The sequence below is a fragment of the Oncorhynchus masou genome, chromosome 33 (assembly GCF_036934945.1).
Source record: "Oncorhynchus masou masou isolate Uvic2021 chromosome 33, UVic_Omas_1.1, whole genome shotgun sequence".
NCBI lineage: Eukaryota > Metazoa > Chordata > Actinopteri > Salmoniformes > Salmonidae > Oncorhynchus > Oncorhynchus masou.
Genome location: NC_088244.1, coordinates 44,784,417 through 44,800,807, shown reverse-complemented (window position 1 = coordinate 44,800,807; position 16,391 = coordinate 44,784,417). Strand labels below are relative to the sequence as shown.

At 47.1% G+C, this 16,391-nt stretch overlaps 1 protein-coding gene across 1 annotated transcript in view; it reads left to right on the top strand.

The window, feature by feature from the left end:
* Nucleotides 1-16,391, top strand: part of LOC135527407 (agrin-like) — a 567,339-nt gene that overhangs the window by 497,235 nt on the left and 53,713 nt on the right. The window contains 7 exon segments of the mRNA XM_064955939.1: nucleotides 2,189-2,308; nucleotides 2,511-2,873; nucleotides 7,135-7,327; nucleotides 10,036-10,176; nucleotides 10,178-10,249; nucleotides 10,598-10,827; nucleotides 14,382-14,516. Of these exon segments, the coding sequence (XP_064812011.1) occupies nucleotides 2,189-2,308; nucleotides 2,511-2,873; nucleotides 7,135-7,327; nucleotides 10,036-10,176; nucleotides 10,178-10,249; nucleotides 10,598-10,827; nucleotides 14,382-14,516 (1,254 nt within the window).

Below are 16,391 nucleotides of genomic sequence, written 5' to 3'. Positions count from 1 at the left end.
ACGCTAGTTGTCATAGTAACGACGGGTGTGTGCACAGTAGTGTAGGCTAATTAGTGGTTGTGCTTGTGCTTCCGATCACTCAGAAGTTATTTAACAACCAATTGTTGTCACCTTTGCTTTTTGGCTAGGCACAGTAGTCAACTACCCTACATGGCCAAAATGCGTGGATTCTGCTATTTCAGCCACACCCGTTGCAAACGGTGTATAAAATCGAGCACACAGCCATGCAATCTCCGTAGACAAACATTAGCAGTAGAATGGCCTTACTGAAGAGCTCAGTGACTTTCAACATGGCACCGTCATAGGATGCCAACCAGAGCTGCCCCGGTCAACTGTAAGTGTTGTTATTGTGAAATGGAAATGTCTAGGAGCAACAACTGCTCAGCCGCGAAGTGGTAGATCACACAAGCTCACAGAACCGGACCAAGTGCTGAAGCGTGTAGCACGTAAAAATCCTATGTCCTCAGTTGCAACACTCACTACGGAGTTCCAAACTGCCTCTAGTAGCAACGTCAGCACAATAACTGTTTGTCGGGAAATTCTTGAAATGGGTTTCCTTGGCCAAGCAGCCTAAGATCACCATGCTCAATGCCAAGCGTCGCCTGGAGTTGTGTAAAGTTTGCCGCCATTGGACTCTGGAGCAGTGGAAACTCGTTCTCTGGAGTGATTAATCTACACCATCTGGCAGTCCGACGGACGAATCTGGGTTTGGCGGATACCAGGAGAACACTACCTGCCCCAATGCATAGTGCCAACTGTAAAGTTTGGTGAAGGAGGAATAGTGGTCTGGGGCTGTTATTCATGGTTTGGGCTAGACCCCTTAGTTCCAGTGAAGAGAAATCTTAGCACTACAGCATACAATGACATTCTAGACGATTCTGTGCTTCCAACTTTGTGGCAACAGTTTGGGAAAGGTCCTTTCCTGTTTCAGCATGACAATGCCCCCGTGCACAAAGCGAGGTCCATACAGAAATGGTTTGTCGAGATCGGTGTGGAAGAACTTGACTCTCCTGCACAGAGCCCTGACCTCAACCCCATCGACCACCTTTGAGATTAATTGGAACGCAGAGTGTGAGCCAGGCCTAATCGCCCAAAATCAGTGCCCGACCACACTAATGCTCTTGTGGCCGAATGGAAGCAAGTCCCTGCAGCAATGTTCTAGTGGAAAGCCTTCCCAGAAGACTGGAGGTTGTTATAGCAGCAAAGGGGGATGACCACCTTCATATTAATGCCCTTGATTTTGGAATGAGATGTTTGACGAGCATGTCAATATACTTTTGTACATGTAGTGTAGCTAGCTAGTGTAACTAGGTAACGAGTTAGCAACCACATGTTCTTACCTAAATGTCAACAGAGTAGCTAGCAAGCAACAAAATATGCCAAATAAGTATAAAAAACACTTGAGGGCAAGTAAATCAGATTTTATCATTCAGATACAAGTCGCATGGACAGGAATCAGATTTGGATCCGACTTCGAACTATCTACGAAGGTGGTTTGAAATGTGCCTTGAAATATCAGATTGTGCTTTTTAGCCGTTCAGACTGAAGGAAAAATAACATATTAGAATCGGATATTCCAAAAAATTTGATTTGAACTTCCAATGTGAACAAGGCTTTAGTGCCTCACCCCTATTGGATTAAACCTCCAAAAACCTTGCCCTTCTCCACGCCTCTTCTCTTTTTACTGGATCCGCTCAGTGTCTTTTACATCCGCACAATAGACGTTGCCATAAAGGAACTCTGCGTCGGCCATTTCAAATGGCCATCTGAGGAAAATGTTATGAGAAAGGTTCGTATGAACCTTAGTGAAACTTTGTTGGATGGTCGTGTGTCGTGGTGTGTCGTTGTCTTGTCGCAAGCGGCCTCGATCGCTCTCGTAAATATTTACTGCAATGGGATGGAGGGAGGGGAATGACTTTCCTAATGTCCTGTCGTTTCAGGACATTGCTTCTCTGTCTTCTATTTCAGTGTCTCTCAAACCTCTCCTCTGGCACCAAATGTTTCACAGTTATGTGGTAGCCCTGGAACTAATTTACTGTAACTAGTCAATGGCTTTATAATTAGTTGACAAGTTGAATCAGGTGTGCTAGCTCTGGGATAGATAAAATACGTAGAAGTACAGCTATCCTAGTGGAGTGGTGTCCTCTGGGTTGTTGTGAGCGTCTTTGTCTTCCATGTTGTCCCACAGAGACCAGGTTCACGGTGCAGGACATTGAAGGAGCCCTGCTCAAGCAGCTGAAGGCAGCCAAGGAGACAGCCATTGTGGTGAAGAAGCCAGAGGAGGAGAATATTCGCTTCAACAACTATGGTAGGACACGCCCAGGGGATTGGCTTGCGTTGTTTACATGTAATTACAAACATGAAGCATGAGAGGACATGAAATGTTCTTAGGAAGGACGATGCAAGAATGAGTAAACATTTTTTGGTTCTTGTATCAAAGTCCAAGACTGACATGCTCCTTGACATTTGCTCTCTTTCTCTGAAACTCCCTCTCTTCATCTGTCTACCAGGCCTGTTCTCCCTCCCCTACTTCACCACCAGTACCACAGCTACCGCCACCACCCCCACTGCCAGCACTGCCACCAGCACCACCCTGCCGCCCCCCAACTCCCCTTTCATCACACGCCGTCCCCTGGGCACCACACGCCGGCCCTATACCAGCCGCCGGACCACAGCCGCCCCTTCTACCATGGCCCCCACTCCCACCACTACTATCACCCCCCTCCACAGGACCAGCCCTGTGCCCCACTACACCAAGGCCCAGCAGCCCTGTGACTCCCACCCCTGCCGCCACGGCGGCACCTGCGAGGACGACGGCGCCGATTTCACCTGCATCTGCCCCGCCGGGAGAGGGGGCACTGTCTGCGAGAAATGTGAGTGGTGCCCCCTCGCCCTCCTCCTTGACCGACACACACAAACAAACACAAACCTTAGGTTACATCTCTGAACTTTAAAAGGGAGATGGAATTGATCACAATCCTAGAAGAGAACAGTAGGTTTCTATTTTAGTATTGATGTCCTGAAATGAGAGTGCTGAACTGAACCCTACCTTGCATCAAAGACAATGCACATACCCATACAGCTTACCTTCCAGTCTATTTGACTCAATAGATATCCAACCTCTATCAACGTTGCTACACCACTAGGCAAATAACCAACAAGTTTATCAGACTCTACTAGTCAACACTAAAGTAAACTGATATCAAATCAGTGTCTGCTGTGCCGAGCGTCAAAATCAACTGTTGAGTGCTGTCAGAGCAATCTCAAGAGCTTTTTTCCCCTTAGTTTCTCCCACTCGGTGGTCTCTGATAAGAAAGTACCTCACGCAGCTGCATCTTAAAATAATTTACACTAATTGCTTTGATCGGGATTAACTGGTGGAAATGTGTGTTCGAGTCAGAGTGTGTGTGAGTGACAGCCCCATAGCCTCCCTCAATCAATCAAATCATTAGACAAGATGATTTCATCAGCCGACATTCTCCCAAGACAAAGAAAGGCGGACAGAGAAACAGATGGCTCAGGAGTTTGTTGAGTTTGGAGAACAAAGATGATAACGTAATTGCAGAGTGAGAGAAACAAGTGTGTACGCGGTGGAGGGATACATCCGAGGTGAGGATTTGCAGATTTACTCCTGTGTACACTTGTGTCACGGCTGGGGACTGCACCTATATATAGACACACATTCTCTTTAATTTTCTCGGCAGACGTCCAAAATGGTTTGAGGTAGAGTCTCACTTGGATGAGGGCTTGGCAGCCTCTACACTGAGAGGGTATTTGGCCATTATATCTTCCTGCCTTGTGGGGTGGATGGACAGGCCGGTGGGGCACTATCCTTTGTTCTCCAGGTTTATGAAGGGGGTTCGTTGCCTGCATCCAGCTAGGACCTGCTCAATGACGAGCTGGGATCTGGATGTGGTCTTGGCAGCTTTGGCATAGCCGCCTTTCGAACCGTTGGAGTCTGCCTCCCTGAAACACCTCTCTATGAAGGTGGCTTTCTTGTTAGCAATTACTTCCATTAAGGGGGTGGGTGAGCTCCATGTTCTTTTAAGTTCTGAGTGCTACCGGATGGACCCCGGGGGAGGAGTGTAATCTCTCCTTCCCAACCCCTCATTCCTCCCCAAGGTTCTGCTTACGACCACCCCAGCAGTGGCAGGGAAGTCTGCGTCTCACTCCGGCATGCTGTGCCCTGTACCCTCCGGCATTGGCTGCCTATGTGGAACTGACACGGACAGGCGGAACAACACACCAGCTCTTTGTCTGCTATGATGAGAGAGTCCTGGGGGCTGGGCTATCAAAGCAGAGGTTCTCTCACACGATTACGACAGCATACCTCCTGGCTGGAAGTCCAGTGCTGGGATATGTGGTGGCACATTCAACACGAGGTGCGGCTGCGTCCTGGGCACTACTGAGAAGAGTGCCCCTCGCTGATATCTGTGGACACGATTACAACAGCATACCTCCTGGCTGGAAGTCCAGTGCTGGGATCTGTGGTGGCACATTCAACACGAGGTGCGGCTGCGTCCTGGGCACTACTGAGAAGAGTGCCCCTCGCTGATATCTGTGGAAACGATTACGGCAGCATACCTCCTGGCTGGAAGTCCAGTGCTGGGATCTGTGGTGGCACATTCAACACGAGGTGCAGCTGCGTCCTGGGCACTACTGAGAAGAGTGCCCCTCGCTGATATCTGTGGACACGATTACAACAGCATACCTCCTGGCTGGAAGTCCAGTGCTGGGATCTGTGGTGGCACATTCAACACGAGGTGCGGCTGCGTCCTGGGCACTACTGAGAAGAGTGCCCCTCGCTGATATCTGTGGAAACGATTACGGCAGCATACCTCCTGGCTGGAAGTCCAGTGCTGGGATCTGTGGTGGCACATTCAACACGAGGTGCGGCTGCGTCCTGGGCACTACTGAGAAGAGTGCCCCTCGCTGATATCTGTGGACACGATTACAACAGCATACCTCCTGGCTGGAAGTCCAGTGCTGGGATCTGTGGTGGCACATTCAACACGAGGTGCGGCTGCGTCCTGGGCACTACTGAGAAGAGTGCCCTCGCTGATATCTGTGGACACGATTACAACAGCATACCTCCTGGCTGGAAGTCCAGTGCTGGGATCTGTGGTGGCACATTCAACACGAGGTGCGGCTGCGTCCTGGGCACTACTGAGAAGAGTGCCCCTCGCTGATATCTGTGGAAACGATTACGACAGCATACCTCCTGGCTGGAAGTCCAGTGCTGGGATCTGTGGTGGCACATTCAACACGAGGTGCGGCTGCGTCCTGGGCACTACTGAGAAGAGTGCCCCTCGCTGATATCTGTGGAAACGATTACGGCAGCATACCTCCTGGCTGGAAGTCCAGTGCTGGGCTCTGTGGTGGCACATTCAACACGAGGTGCGGCTGCGTCCTGGGCACTACTGAGAAGAGTGCCCTCGCTGATATCTGTGGAATTGCCTCCCCTTCCGGGGACTGTGCCAGGACCTCCCTTCCACATCGACGGCCCCTGCGTCTCGGTCCCGCGCTGCCTGGCCAGGTCCCTCTGGAGTGATCCAATATAGTGAAACATAATGAAGGTTACATATGTAAATTATATGGATCACTCCAATCCTCTACAGTGCTAGAGAACGTGTGTCGTGATCATGGGGTCTATATATAGGGGCGGACCCCAGCCGTGATACAGGAGTATATCTGTAAATCCTCACCTCTGATGTATCCCTCCGCCCCGGAGTGATACCAATATATTGGAGTGATCCATATAGCTCACATAACCATGGTTCCATACGTAACCTTAGTTTTGTGTGTGTGTGCGTTCATGTGTGCATTCGTGTCAAAACTCCAAGTATAAAATCGAAAACGCATCATCAAGCTGTCCTTTTCTACCTGACGATATACACCAGCACATATTCTGTAAGTCACAGGTTCTCTCTTTCCACACATCTGTCTGTTGAGCTTACTGTATGACCTACCTAGCTAGGCTAGGCTATATTACCTTAACTAGACTCTTGTCTCCAACTGTACGAACAACAACTTACAGACACACACAAACAATGACTACATCTCCTCTGCCCAGACCTGCATGCTCACACCCCCATCCCCAGTGCCTGCATTATTGTTTGCCACTTCGCCTTAAATTATACCAATTTATTTTTCTTGTCGCCGATGCTACTTCAATAATAAGTCATTAGACTTTTCCATTGTGTCAATGATGGCGGATTGATTGACTTCCAAGTTTTTAGTAGTTTTTAGTATACATTTTTTTCAAGATGAGTGATGAGAAGAGAATCGTCCAACCCATTGGGTATCTCACTACACCCCCATATGCTATATCTTGAAATATACAGACAGACGATTAGAAGTAAGTTTACATTGCAATACTTCTGACTTTGCAATACTTCACTTTGTAGTTTCGCCCACAAACTCCGGACTTTATAGAATTCCCAGAAAGCATGGATTACGACGTCGTTATGGTTATGTATATCTTATCTATCATATGAACATCCTTTTCTGACTCAAATACGATTCCCTCAAGGTTGCTCTGATGTACAAAATATTTTAACTCAAAAGTTTTTGATATATAACTTTTAAGTTGCATGTATTTGAAACTATGTTTATTGGTACCTTTTAATTATGTTATGGAAATACATGTATTTCCTGTTACCAAGTCATTTACGGTTTCTATGCCTTTAGTGTTCCATGTGGACCAATTTATCTGTGAATTCTGAAAAGGATTGTACCATAAGGTTGTGTTTTTAGAGAGGGATATTGGTTCTTGTAGAATACGTTTCATTTTCTTCCATATTGTTATAGTGTTCTTTACTATGAAGTTAATGTTCTTAGCTTTATCCTTTGAAAATAGACATGTAAAACTATGCTGGGGGTGAGCAGGAGCATCTTCAATATATACCCATTGTTTCTCTTTAATGCGTTTAACTATATGTCGCAAGTAAAAGACTTGGGTAGCGAGTTGATACCATTCCTAGTCTGGAAGGTTAAAACCACCTAAGACTTAGGAAGATGTAAAACTTTCCTTTTTATTTTATGAATTTTATTAGCTCAAATCAATTTTTTAAAGCATGTCATCGGTGGGATAATTGGTATTACCGAAAATAAATACCCCTCTCTTCTTCCCAGTGATCACATACTTCATCCCGTCATTCGGGGGTAAGTCCTATCTGGCCTTCGACACCATGAGGGCCTATCACACGGTCCGCATCGCCATGGAGTTCAGGGTGGCCGAGATGACGGGCATCCTGCTCTTCAACGGCCAGGATGGCAAGAAGGACTTCCTGTCTCTCACCCTGGTCAATGGCAAGGTGGAGCTCAAGTGAGTGGACGGGTGGAGGTGAGATAGAACAGGAAGGGACAAAACAGGAAGAGGTTCAGTTGTGTCAAAGGGCATTGAGAGCAAGCTGTAGATCAGGGTATAAAAACATACGGCCCGGATCCGGCCCGTGGAGGTGTCCAATCCGGTCTGCGGGTGGTTTGAGTAAAAAAATGACATATACACTACATGACCAAAAGTATGTGGAGACTTGCTTGTCGAACATCTCATTCCAAAATCATGGGCATTAATATGGAGTTTGGATTACCCCCTTTGCTGCTGTAACAGCCTCCACTCTTCATGGAAGTCTTTCCACTAGATGTTGGAACATTGCTGCAAGGACAAGATCATTAATGAGGTCAGGCACTGATGTTTGGCAATTTGGTCTGGCTCGCAGTTGGCATTCCCAAAGGTGTTCGATAGGTTTGAGGTCAGGGCTCTTGGCATTGCACATGGTGATCTCAGGCTTGTGTGGGGGTGCTCGGCCATGGAAACCCATTTCATGAAGCTCCCGACTAACAGTTATTGTGCTTACGTTGCTTCCAGAGGCAGTTTGGAACTCGGTAATGAGTGTTGCAACTGAGGACAGACCATTTTTACGCGTTACGTGCTTCAGCACTCAGGGGTCCTGTTCTGTAAGCTTTTGTGGCTTACCACTTAGCGGCTGCTTATTGCTCCTAGACGTTTCCACTCCACAATGACAGCGCTTACAGTTGACCGGGGCAGCTCCAGCAGGGCAGAAATTTGATGAACTGACTGCCACATTGAAAGTCACTGAGCTCTTCAGGCCATTCTACTGCCAAAGTTTGTTTATGGAGATTGCATGGCTGTGTTCTCTATTTTATACAGATGTCAGCAACGGGTGTGACTGAAATAGCCGAATCCACTAATTTGAAGGGCTGTACCATCCAGTTTCGACCCACCTACTCATTCAAGGGATTTTCTTAATTTTATACTATTTTATACATTGTATAATAATAGTGAAGACATAAAAACTATGAAATAACACATATGGAATCATGTAGTGAACAAAAAAAGTGTTAAACAAATCTAAATCTATTTTAGATTTTAGATTCTTCAAAGTAGCCACCCTTTGCCTTGATGACAGCTTTGCACAATCATTGGCATTCTCTCAACCAGCTTAACCTGGAATGTTTTTTTAACAGTCTTGAAGGAGTTCCCACATATGCAAGCACTTTTTGGCTGCTTTTCCTTCACTCTGTGGTCCAACTCATCCCAAACCATCTCAATTGGGTTGAGGTCGGGTGATTGTGGAGGCCAGGTCATCTGATGCAGCACTCCATCACTCTCCTTCTTGGTCAAAACGCCCTTATACAGCCTGGAGGTGTGTTGGGTCATTGTCCTGTTGAATAACAAATGATATTCCCACTAAGTGCAAACCAGATGGGATGGCATATCACTGGAGAAGGCTGTGGTAGCCATGCTGGTTAAGTGTGCCTTGAATTCTAAATAAATCACTGATAGTGTCACCAGCAATGCACGCCAACACCATCACACCTCCTCCATGCTTCGCGGTGGGAACCACACATGTGGAGATCATCCATTCACTTAATCTGCGTCTCACAAAGACATGGCGGTTGGAACCCAAAATCTCAAAAATTGGACTCATCAGACCAAAGGACAGATTCCCACCGGTCTAATGTCCATTGCTCGTGTTTCTTGTTCCAAGCAAGTCTCTCCTTCTTATTGGTGTCCTTTGCAAGTGGTTTCTTTGCAGCCATTCGACCATGGCCTGATTCACACAGTCTCCTCTGAACAGTTGATGTTGAGCTGTGTCTGTTACTTGAACTCTGTGAAGCATTTATTTGGGCTGCATTCTGAGTTTAATCAACTTGTCCTCTGCAGCAAAGGTAACTCTGGGACTTTCTTTCCTGTGGCGGTCCTCATGAGAGCCAGTTTCATCATAGCACTTGATGTTTTTTGCGATTGCACTTCTGTATACAACCCCTACTTTGTCACAAAACAACTGATTGGCTCAAACACATTAAGAAGGAAAGAAATTCCACAACTTAACTTTTAACAAAGCCACACCTGTTCATTGAAATGCATTCCAGGTGACTACCTCATGAAGCTGGTTGAGAGAATACCAAGAGTGTGCAAAGCTGTCATCAAGGCAAAGGGTAGCTACTTTCAAGTATCTCAAATCTCAAATATATTTTGTTTTGTTTGGTTACTACATGATTCCATATGTGTTATTTCATAGTATTGATGTCTTCACTATTATTCTACAATGTTAAAAATAAAGAAAACCCCAGGAATGAGTAAGTGTGTTCTAAAACGTTTGCCTGGTACTTTATATATATATAACTCAATATACTTTAAAATGACTCAGATCAAATTGAAACTGTGTAGAAATGATTATGGACCTCCATTCCAACAATAGCTCTATAAAAATCCCATTAGAAAACATTAGAGTTGAGGGCAACTGATTATGGGAAATATAATACCATCAATTCTCAACCAAGTTTTCCTTAGGTACATGTAGGGCAGTTAATCAGGTGTAGCTGGTGCACCTATGAACCTCTAATCTGCTTCCTTTAAAAAAAATGTATATACTGAAAAACATATGCAGTATGGGACAGTTTCCTGTATCCAGATTTAAACCTATTCCTGAATTAAAAATCATCTTTCAATGCAGATACTCCATTGAACATATTATATAAAGATTATGGTTTGCTACCCATCCCTAGGTTCAACACCGGCTCGGGCACAGGCACACTGGTCAGTAAAGTCCAGGTGAAGCTGGGTCGCTGGTACCAGCTGGTGGTGACGAGGAACCGACGCAACGCCGTGCTGAGCGTGGATGACGAGCTCCACATCGAGGGCGCCAGCCCCCGGAACCGACGGCCTCAACCTGGACACACACCTCTTCATTGGAGGGGTGCCCGAAGACATGATGACAGAGTAAGGCCTAATATGAAGATGGCATTAGTATGGTTGTATGTTAGCAATATATAATTAGTAATGTATTAGTATATATATAGAGAGAGAGAAAAGGAGATTGATGGAGAAATGAGTTGTTGAGTTATATAAAACCTGTACAGTACGGAACTCTCCGGTACCATATTGGTTTATTGAGACGCGTACACAGTGAGCATTAGCAGAGCTGCAGGTATTGCTTTTTTCATATTATTTGTTTGTTTTTTCTGTCCAGCACCTGTGTTTATTTTTCCTATTTTTCACTAAGTTGATTTGAATAACTATTGAATGGCTGATGCTCACTCCCGCTCTCTCCATCCCCTTCTCTCTTAGTGTGAAGGAGAGGACCTCCACTGGTACAGGTCTCGTTGGCTGTGTTCGCACGCTGGACGTCAACAACCTGGTGTACAACCTGCAGGAGAAGGGTGGCAACGTGCTCTACGGCACCGGCGTAGGCGAGTGCGGCAACAACCCGTGCCAGCCGAACCCCTGTAAGAACAGCGCCTCCTGCCAGGTCAAGGAGGCTGAGATGTTCCACTGCAAGTGCATCAACAGCTACTCCGGTCAGCCAAACACTTTTTCTTTCTCACAACAGAGTCCTGGTCATTAGGCACCAAACGTCTGAAAGTGGATCGCAACATCAAGGGACTACCTGGACTTGTCCATTGAGAAACGCCATTGCAACACGTTTCAAAATGTTTTTTGTTGTTGTTGCATGCCCTAATGAACATGACTCAGACCTCAGTTCTTGGCACTGTATATTTGACTTCACAAATAGTATTTGTTTTTGCTTATTTGAATAATTAAGCTGAATATTACATAGTCCCCACAGTAGAGGTCTTCATGGATCCACCTGTACCCGAATACCCAGAGAGAGAGAGAGAGAGAGAGAGAGAAATATCTTCTTATTTATGTTGCCGCTCTTGCTTTTCAATTTGTGTGGACCGTGGCGTGTGTAGCTTGTGGTTGGCCAGCCATTGCTGCAATAGGCTACGGTCATAGCCTCTCTCCCGGTGTGGCAAAAGTTAGGAGCTATCTAACCAATGGAAGATGGAATTAAAAGTTAAAATAGAGGGTTAGGCTTCAACGACCAAGAGCCAACAGAAAGGCTGCATCTTAATATTCTGAATTGGAGTTGTTGTTATTTGTAACTCTAGGATGAGAAAGCGCATGCACTGCAACCTCAAGTTAGCCTAGCTAGCTAACATCAGCATCTTAATTAGCTTCTCCCGGTTTGATGCAGTCAAGACGGGTACCATGTACTCATATTTGATGATAAATAGCCTAGCTAAGGCAGCTATTAGTCTACTATGACGCGAGTCGGCTTGGTTGTTTACCGTCTCTCACTTCTCCCTCCCTCCTCACATTGTCACTCGCTCACGGTATGGCCCCTCCCCCACCTACTAGAGTGGCACCTGCCTCCCTCCTCACATTGTCACTCGCTCACAGTATGGCCCCTCCCCCGCCTACAAGAGCGGCACCGCCCTCCCTCCTCACATTGTCACTCGCTGACAGTATGGCCCCTCCCCGCCTACTAGAGCGGCATCTCCCTCCTCACATTGTCACTCGCTCACAGTATGGCCCCTCCCCCGCCTACTAGAGCGGCATCTCCCTCCTCACATTGTCACTCGCTCACAGTATGGCCCCTCCCCCGCCTACTAGAGCGGCATCTCCCTCCTCACATTGTCACTCGCTCACAGTATGGCCCCTCCCCGCCTACTAGAGCGGCATCTCCCTCCTCACATTGTCACTCGCTCACAGTATGGCCCCTCCCCGCCTACTAGAGCGGCATCTCCCTCCTCCTCACATTGTCACTCGATCACAGTATGGCCCCTCCCCGCCTACTAGAGCGGCATCTCCCTCCTCACATTGTCACTCGCTCACAGTATGGCCCCTCCCCGCCTACTAGAGCGGCATCTCCCTCCTCACATTGTCACTCGCTCACAGTATGGCCCCTCCCCCGCCTACTAGAGCGGCATCTCCCTCCTCACATTGTCACTCGCTCACAGTATGGCCCCTCCCCCGCCTACTAGAGCGGCATCTCCCTCCTCACATTGTCACTCGCTCACAGTATGGCCCCTCTCCCGCCCACTAGAGAGGCATCTCCCTTCCTCTTGCGCTTTATCAGCTCCGGTTAATAAAGTAACTTATAAAATACTTTTTTGCTGCTTCCCCCACTCGGATCAGATCTGGGCCCGACCAGGTCTGTACGGAAAGGTTCTAGTTGTCTTCGGGTCTGTTCGAAACGGGTCTCTAGATTTCATTGTTTATTTATGCATAACGGGTCTGGGTGGGAAAGCCCCAGATCCATTTCGGAACGGCTCCAACTTTTTGGACCCGTGATTACCCCACACTGCACTCCTCCTTCGGCTCAATCAGCTGCTCAAAGGTATTTGAAAGCGAGCCAATACTATTTCAACCAATGTCTGAGGACTAAACCGCCATTTGAAAAGCTCACAGCACGTTGCCTCTGTCTTGTTTAAGACTTGTCTGGGATTAGGTGTAGTGCAGTAAAGGAACCCATTGAAGACTATAACCAAATGCTCCCCATCGCCTGGCCTTTACCCCTCTCTCCTCTCTTACAGTGGTCCAAGTGCAGTGTCAGGGGCAGAGTGAGTGTTATTTAAGATACTCTTCAAAGAGGTAGGGTTTCAGATGTTTTCGTAAGATGGGCAGGTACTCCGCTGTCCTGACTTTAGAGGGAAGCTGGTTCCACCATTAGGGTCCAGGACTGAGAAAAGCTTTGACTGGGCCGAGTGGGAGCTGCCCCCCCATAGGGGTGGGAGGGCCAAGAGACCAGAGGTGGCAGAATGCAGTGCTCAGGTTGGGATGTAGGGTTTGAGCATAGCCTAATGCACGATGTGGCAGTTCCCCTTGCTGCTCCATAGACAAGCACCAGGGTCTTGAAGATGATGCGAGCTTCGACTGGAAGCCCGTGGAGTGTGCAGAGGAGAGGTGTGACATGGGAGAACTTAGGAAGGTTGAACACAAGGCGGGCTGCGGCATTATGGATAAGTTGCAGCGGTTTGATGGCACAAGCGGGGAGCCCAGCCAACAGAGAGTTGCATTAGTCTAGACAGGAGATGACAAGTGCCTGGATTAGGACCTGCACCACTACCTGTGTGAGGAAAGGTTGTACTCTTCAAAGCAGTGACTGCAGGAGCAAGTGTTTGCAGATCCTGAGACACCCAACCCTGAGAAGGTGACGAGGAGGATCTGTTGAAGGCAGCAGATAGATCTGGGAGGATGAAAACAGAAGAGAGCGAGTCCACTTTAGCAGAGCGGAAGAGCGTCTGTGATACAGAGGATAGCGGTCTCAGTTGAATGAGTTGCCTTGAAGCCTGACTGGTTAGGGTCAAGAAGGGGTCAAGAAGATAGTTCTGGGAGAGATAACGAGAGAGTTGGTCAGAGACAAGAGAGAGAGAGAGAGAGAGAGGGAGATGGAGTAAGAGGGAGGGAGAGAGAGAGACGAGAGAAAGAGTGTGTATGTGTGTGCGAGAGAGAGTGAGTAACAGGATAATTTGATGAGAAAGAGTGTAATAGGACTCAGCGAGAAGGGGTTAATTACAGCATTCTCCTCGCCTCAGGCAGCTCTGGCTACTTAAATAATGACAGCTGAATTGGGATGCGTCCTGGCTAGCGTACGGCAAAGCCAATTTAGCCATCCGGGAGCCATTTCAGCCACCTCTCTCACAGCCAAGAACCGTCTCCATACGCATGACTGCAAAACAGCAAGACAGGGTGCCTGGGTCTTTCCTTAATCTTTCTAAATCCTATTAGAAAAGGACCTCTATTACTGAGGAAATCGTGGAATGAAGGGGAAATGGTCTGAAAGGCCTAGGTTGTATTAATTAGGGCATACCGTAGCAAAACAGTTTGCAAGAGAAAATGGAAAAGTTTCTTAGAATACAACTTAATTGTCCATATGTTACAGAAAACAGCAGTAATTTGTCTTCTGCCCCAAGTTCAGGTAGTCCCTCCCTTTTTGTCATGTATTTCCCTTTTTGGTGCCTAATGAATAACCCTGGTTTTTATATGAGAAGATGGAATACAGATTCTGTGGTTTGAGTTCTAACTTGGGGTGTTATTTTTGTAATTTGGTGATGGTGAAATATAGGTCCGACGTGCGCCGACACCCACAATCCATGCGAGCCTAACAGATGCCACCCATTGTCCCAGTGTCAGGTGCAACCAGAGGGAGGGTATAAGTGTGAGTGTCCCATGGGCCGCGAGGGACTCCATTGTGAGCAAGGTACTGGCACCTCCTTTTTAAAGAAGTTGAATCCCCACTGCTTAACCTTGTGTGTCTGTGTTTGAGAGAGAGTGAGCATGTATCTGAGATATAAACTCAGCAAAAAAAGAAACGTCCTCTCACTGTCAACTGCATTTATTTTCAGCAAACTTAACATGTGTTAATATTTCTGTGAACATAACAAGATTCAACAACTGAGACATAAACTGAGCAAGTTCCACAGACATGTGACTAACAGAAATTGAATAATGTGTCCCTGAACCCCTGGGGGGGTCAAAATCAAAAGTAACAGTCAGTATCTGGTATGGGCACCAGCTGCATTAAGTACTGCAGTGCGTCTACTCCTCATGGACGACACCAGATTTGTCGGTTCTTGCTGTGAGATGTTACCCCACTCTTCCATCAAGGAATCTGCAAGTTCCGGGATATTTCAGGGGGGAATGGCCCTAGCCCTCACCCTCCGATCCAACAGGTCCCAGATGTGCTCAATGGGATTGAGAATTATTATTTTTTTATTTCACCTTTATCTAACCAGGTAGGCAAGTTGAAAACAAGTTCTCATTTACAACTGCGGCCTGGCCAAGAAAAAGCAAAGCAGACAAAAACAACAACACAGAGTTACACATGGAATAACCAAATGTACAGAACACTGTCGTTCCTGTCTTGCGGGAAATCATGCACAGAACGAGCAGTATGGCTGGTGTCATTGTCATGCTGGAGCATCATGTCAGGATGTGTCTACAGGAAAGGTACCACATGAGGGAGGAGGATGTCTTCCCTGTAACGCACTGAGTTGAGATTGCCTGCAATGACAACAAGCTCAGTCCAATGATGCTGTGACACACCGCCCCAGACCATGACTGACCCTCCACCTCCAAATCGATCCCGCTCCAGTGTACAGGCCTCGGTGTAACGCTCATTCCTTCGACAATATAAACGCGAATCCGACCGTCACCCCTGGTGAGACAAAACCATGACTCGTCAATGAAGAGCACTTTTTGCCAGTCCTGTCTGGTCCAGCGACGGTGGGTTTATGCCCATATGCGACGTTGTTGCCGGTGATGTCTGGTGAGGACCTGCCTTACAACAGGCCTACAAGCCCTCAGTCCAGCCTCTCTCAGCTTATTGCGGACAGTCTGAGCACTGATGGAGGTGTTGTGCGTTCCTGGTGTAACTCGGGCAGTTGTTGTTGTCATTCTGTACCTGTCCCACAGGTGTGATGTTCGGATGTACCGATCCTGTGCAGGTGCTGTTACACGTGGTCTGCCACTGCGAGGATGATCAGCTGTCCGTCCTGTCTGCCTGTAGCGCTGTCTTAGGCGTCTCACAGTACAGACATTGCAATTTTTTGCCCTGGCCGCATCTGCAGTCCTCATGCCTCCTTGCAGCATGCCTAAGGCACGTACACGCAGATGAGCGGGGACCCTTGGGATCTTTCTTTTGGTGTTTTTCAGAGTCAGTAGAAAGGCCTCTTTAGTGTCCTAAGTTTTCATGACTGTGACCTTAATTGCCTACCGTCTGTAAGAAGTTAGTGTCTTAACGACTGTTCCACAGGTGCATGTTCATTAAATGTTTATGGTTCATTGAACAAGCATGGGAAACCGTAATTTAAACCCTTTGCAATGAAGATCTGTGAAGTTATTTGGATTTTTACTAATTATCTTTGAAGCACATGGTCCTGAAAAAGGGGCGTTTCTTTTTTTGCTGAGTTTATAAAGCATGTCAGGACAGTATGTACATCAGTCTGTGTTTTGACTTCAGTTTTTATGTGTCGTATCCATCGTTACTTAAACTACAAACATTTGATTTGAAAAATAAAACACCAAGCTTATCATTCACTCACACACACACACTTTTCTAACCTGACTGGTTCGA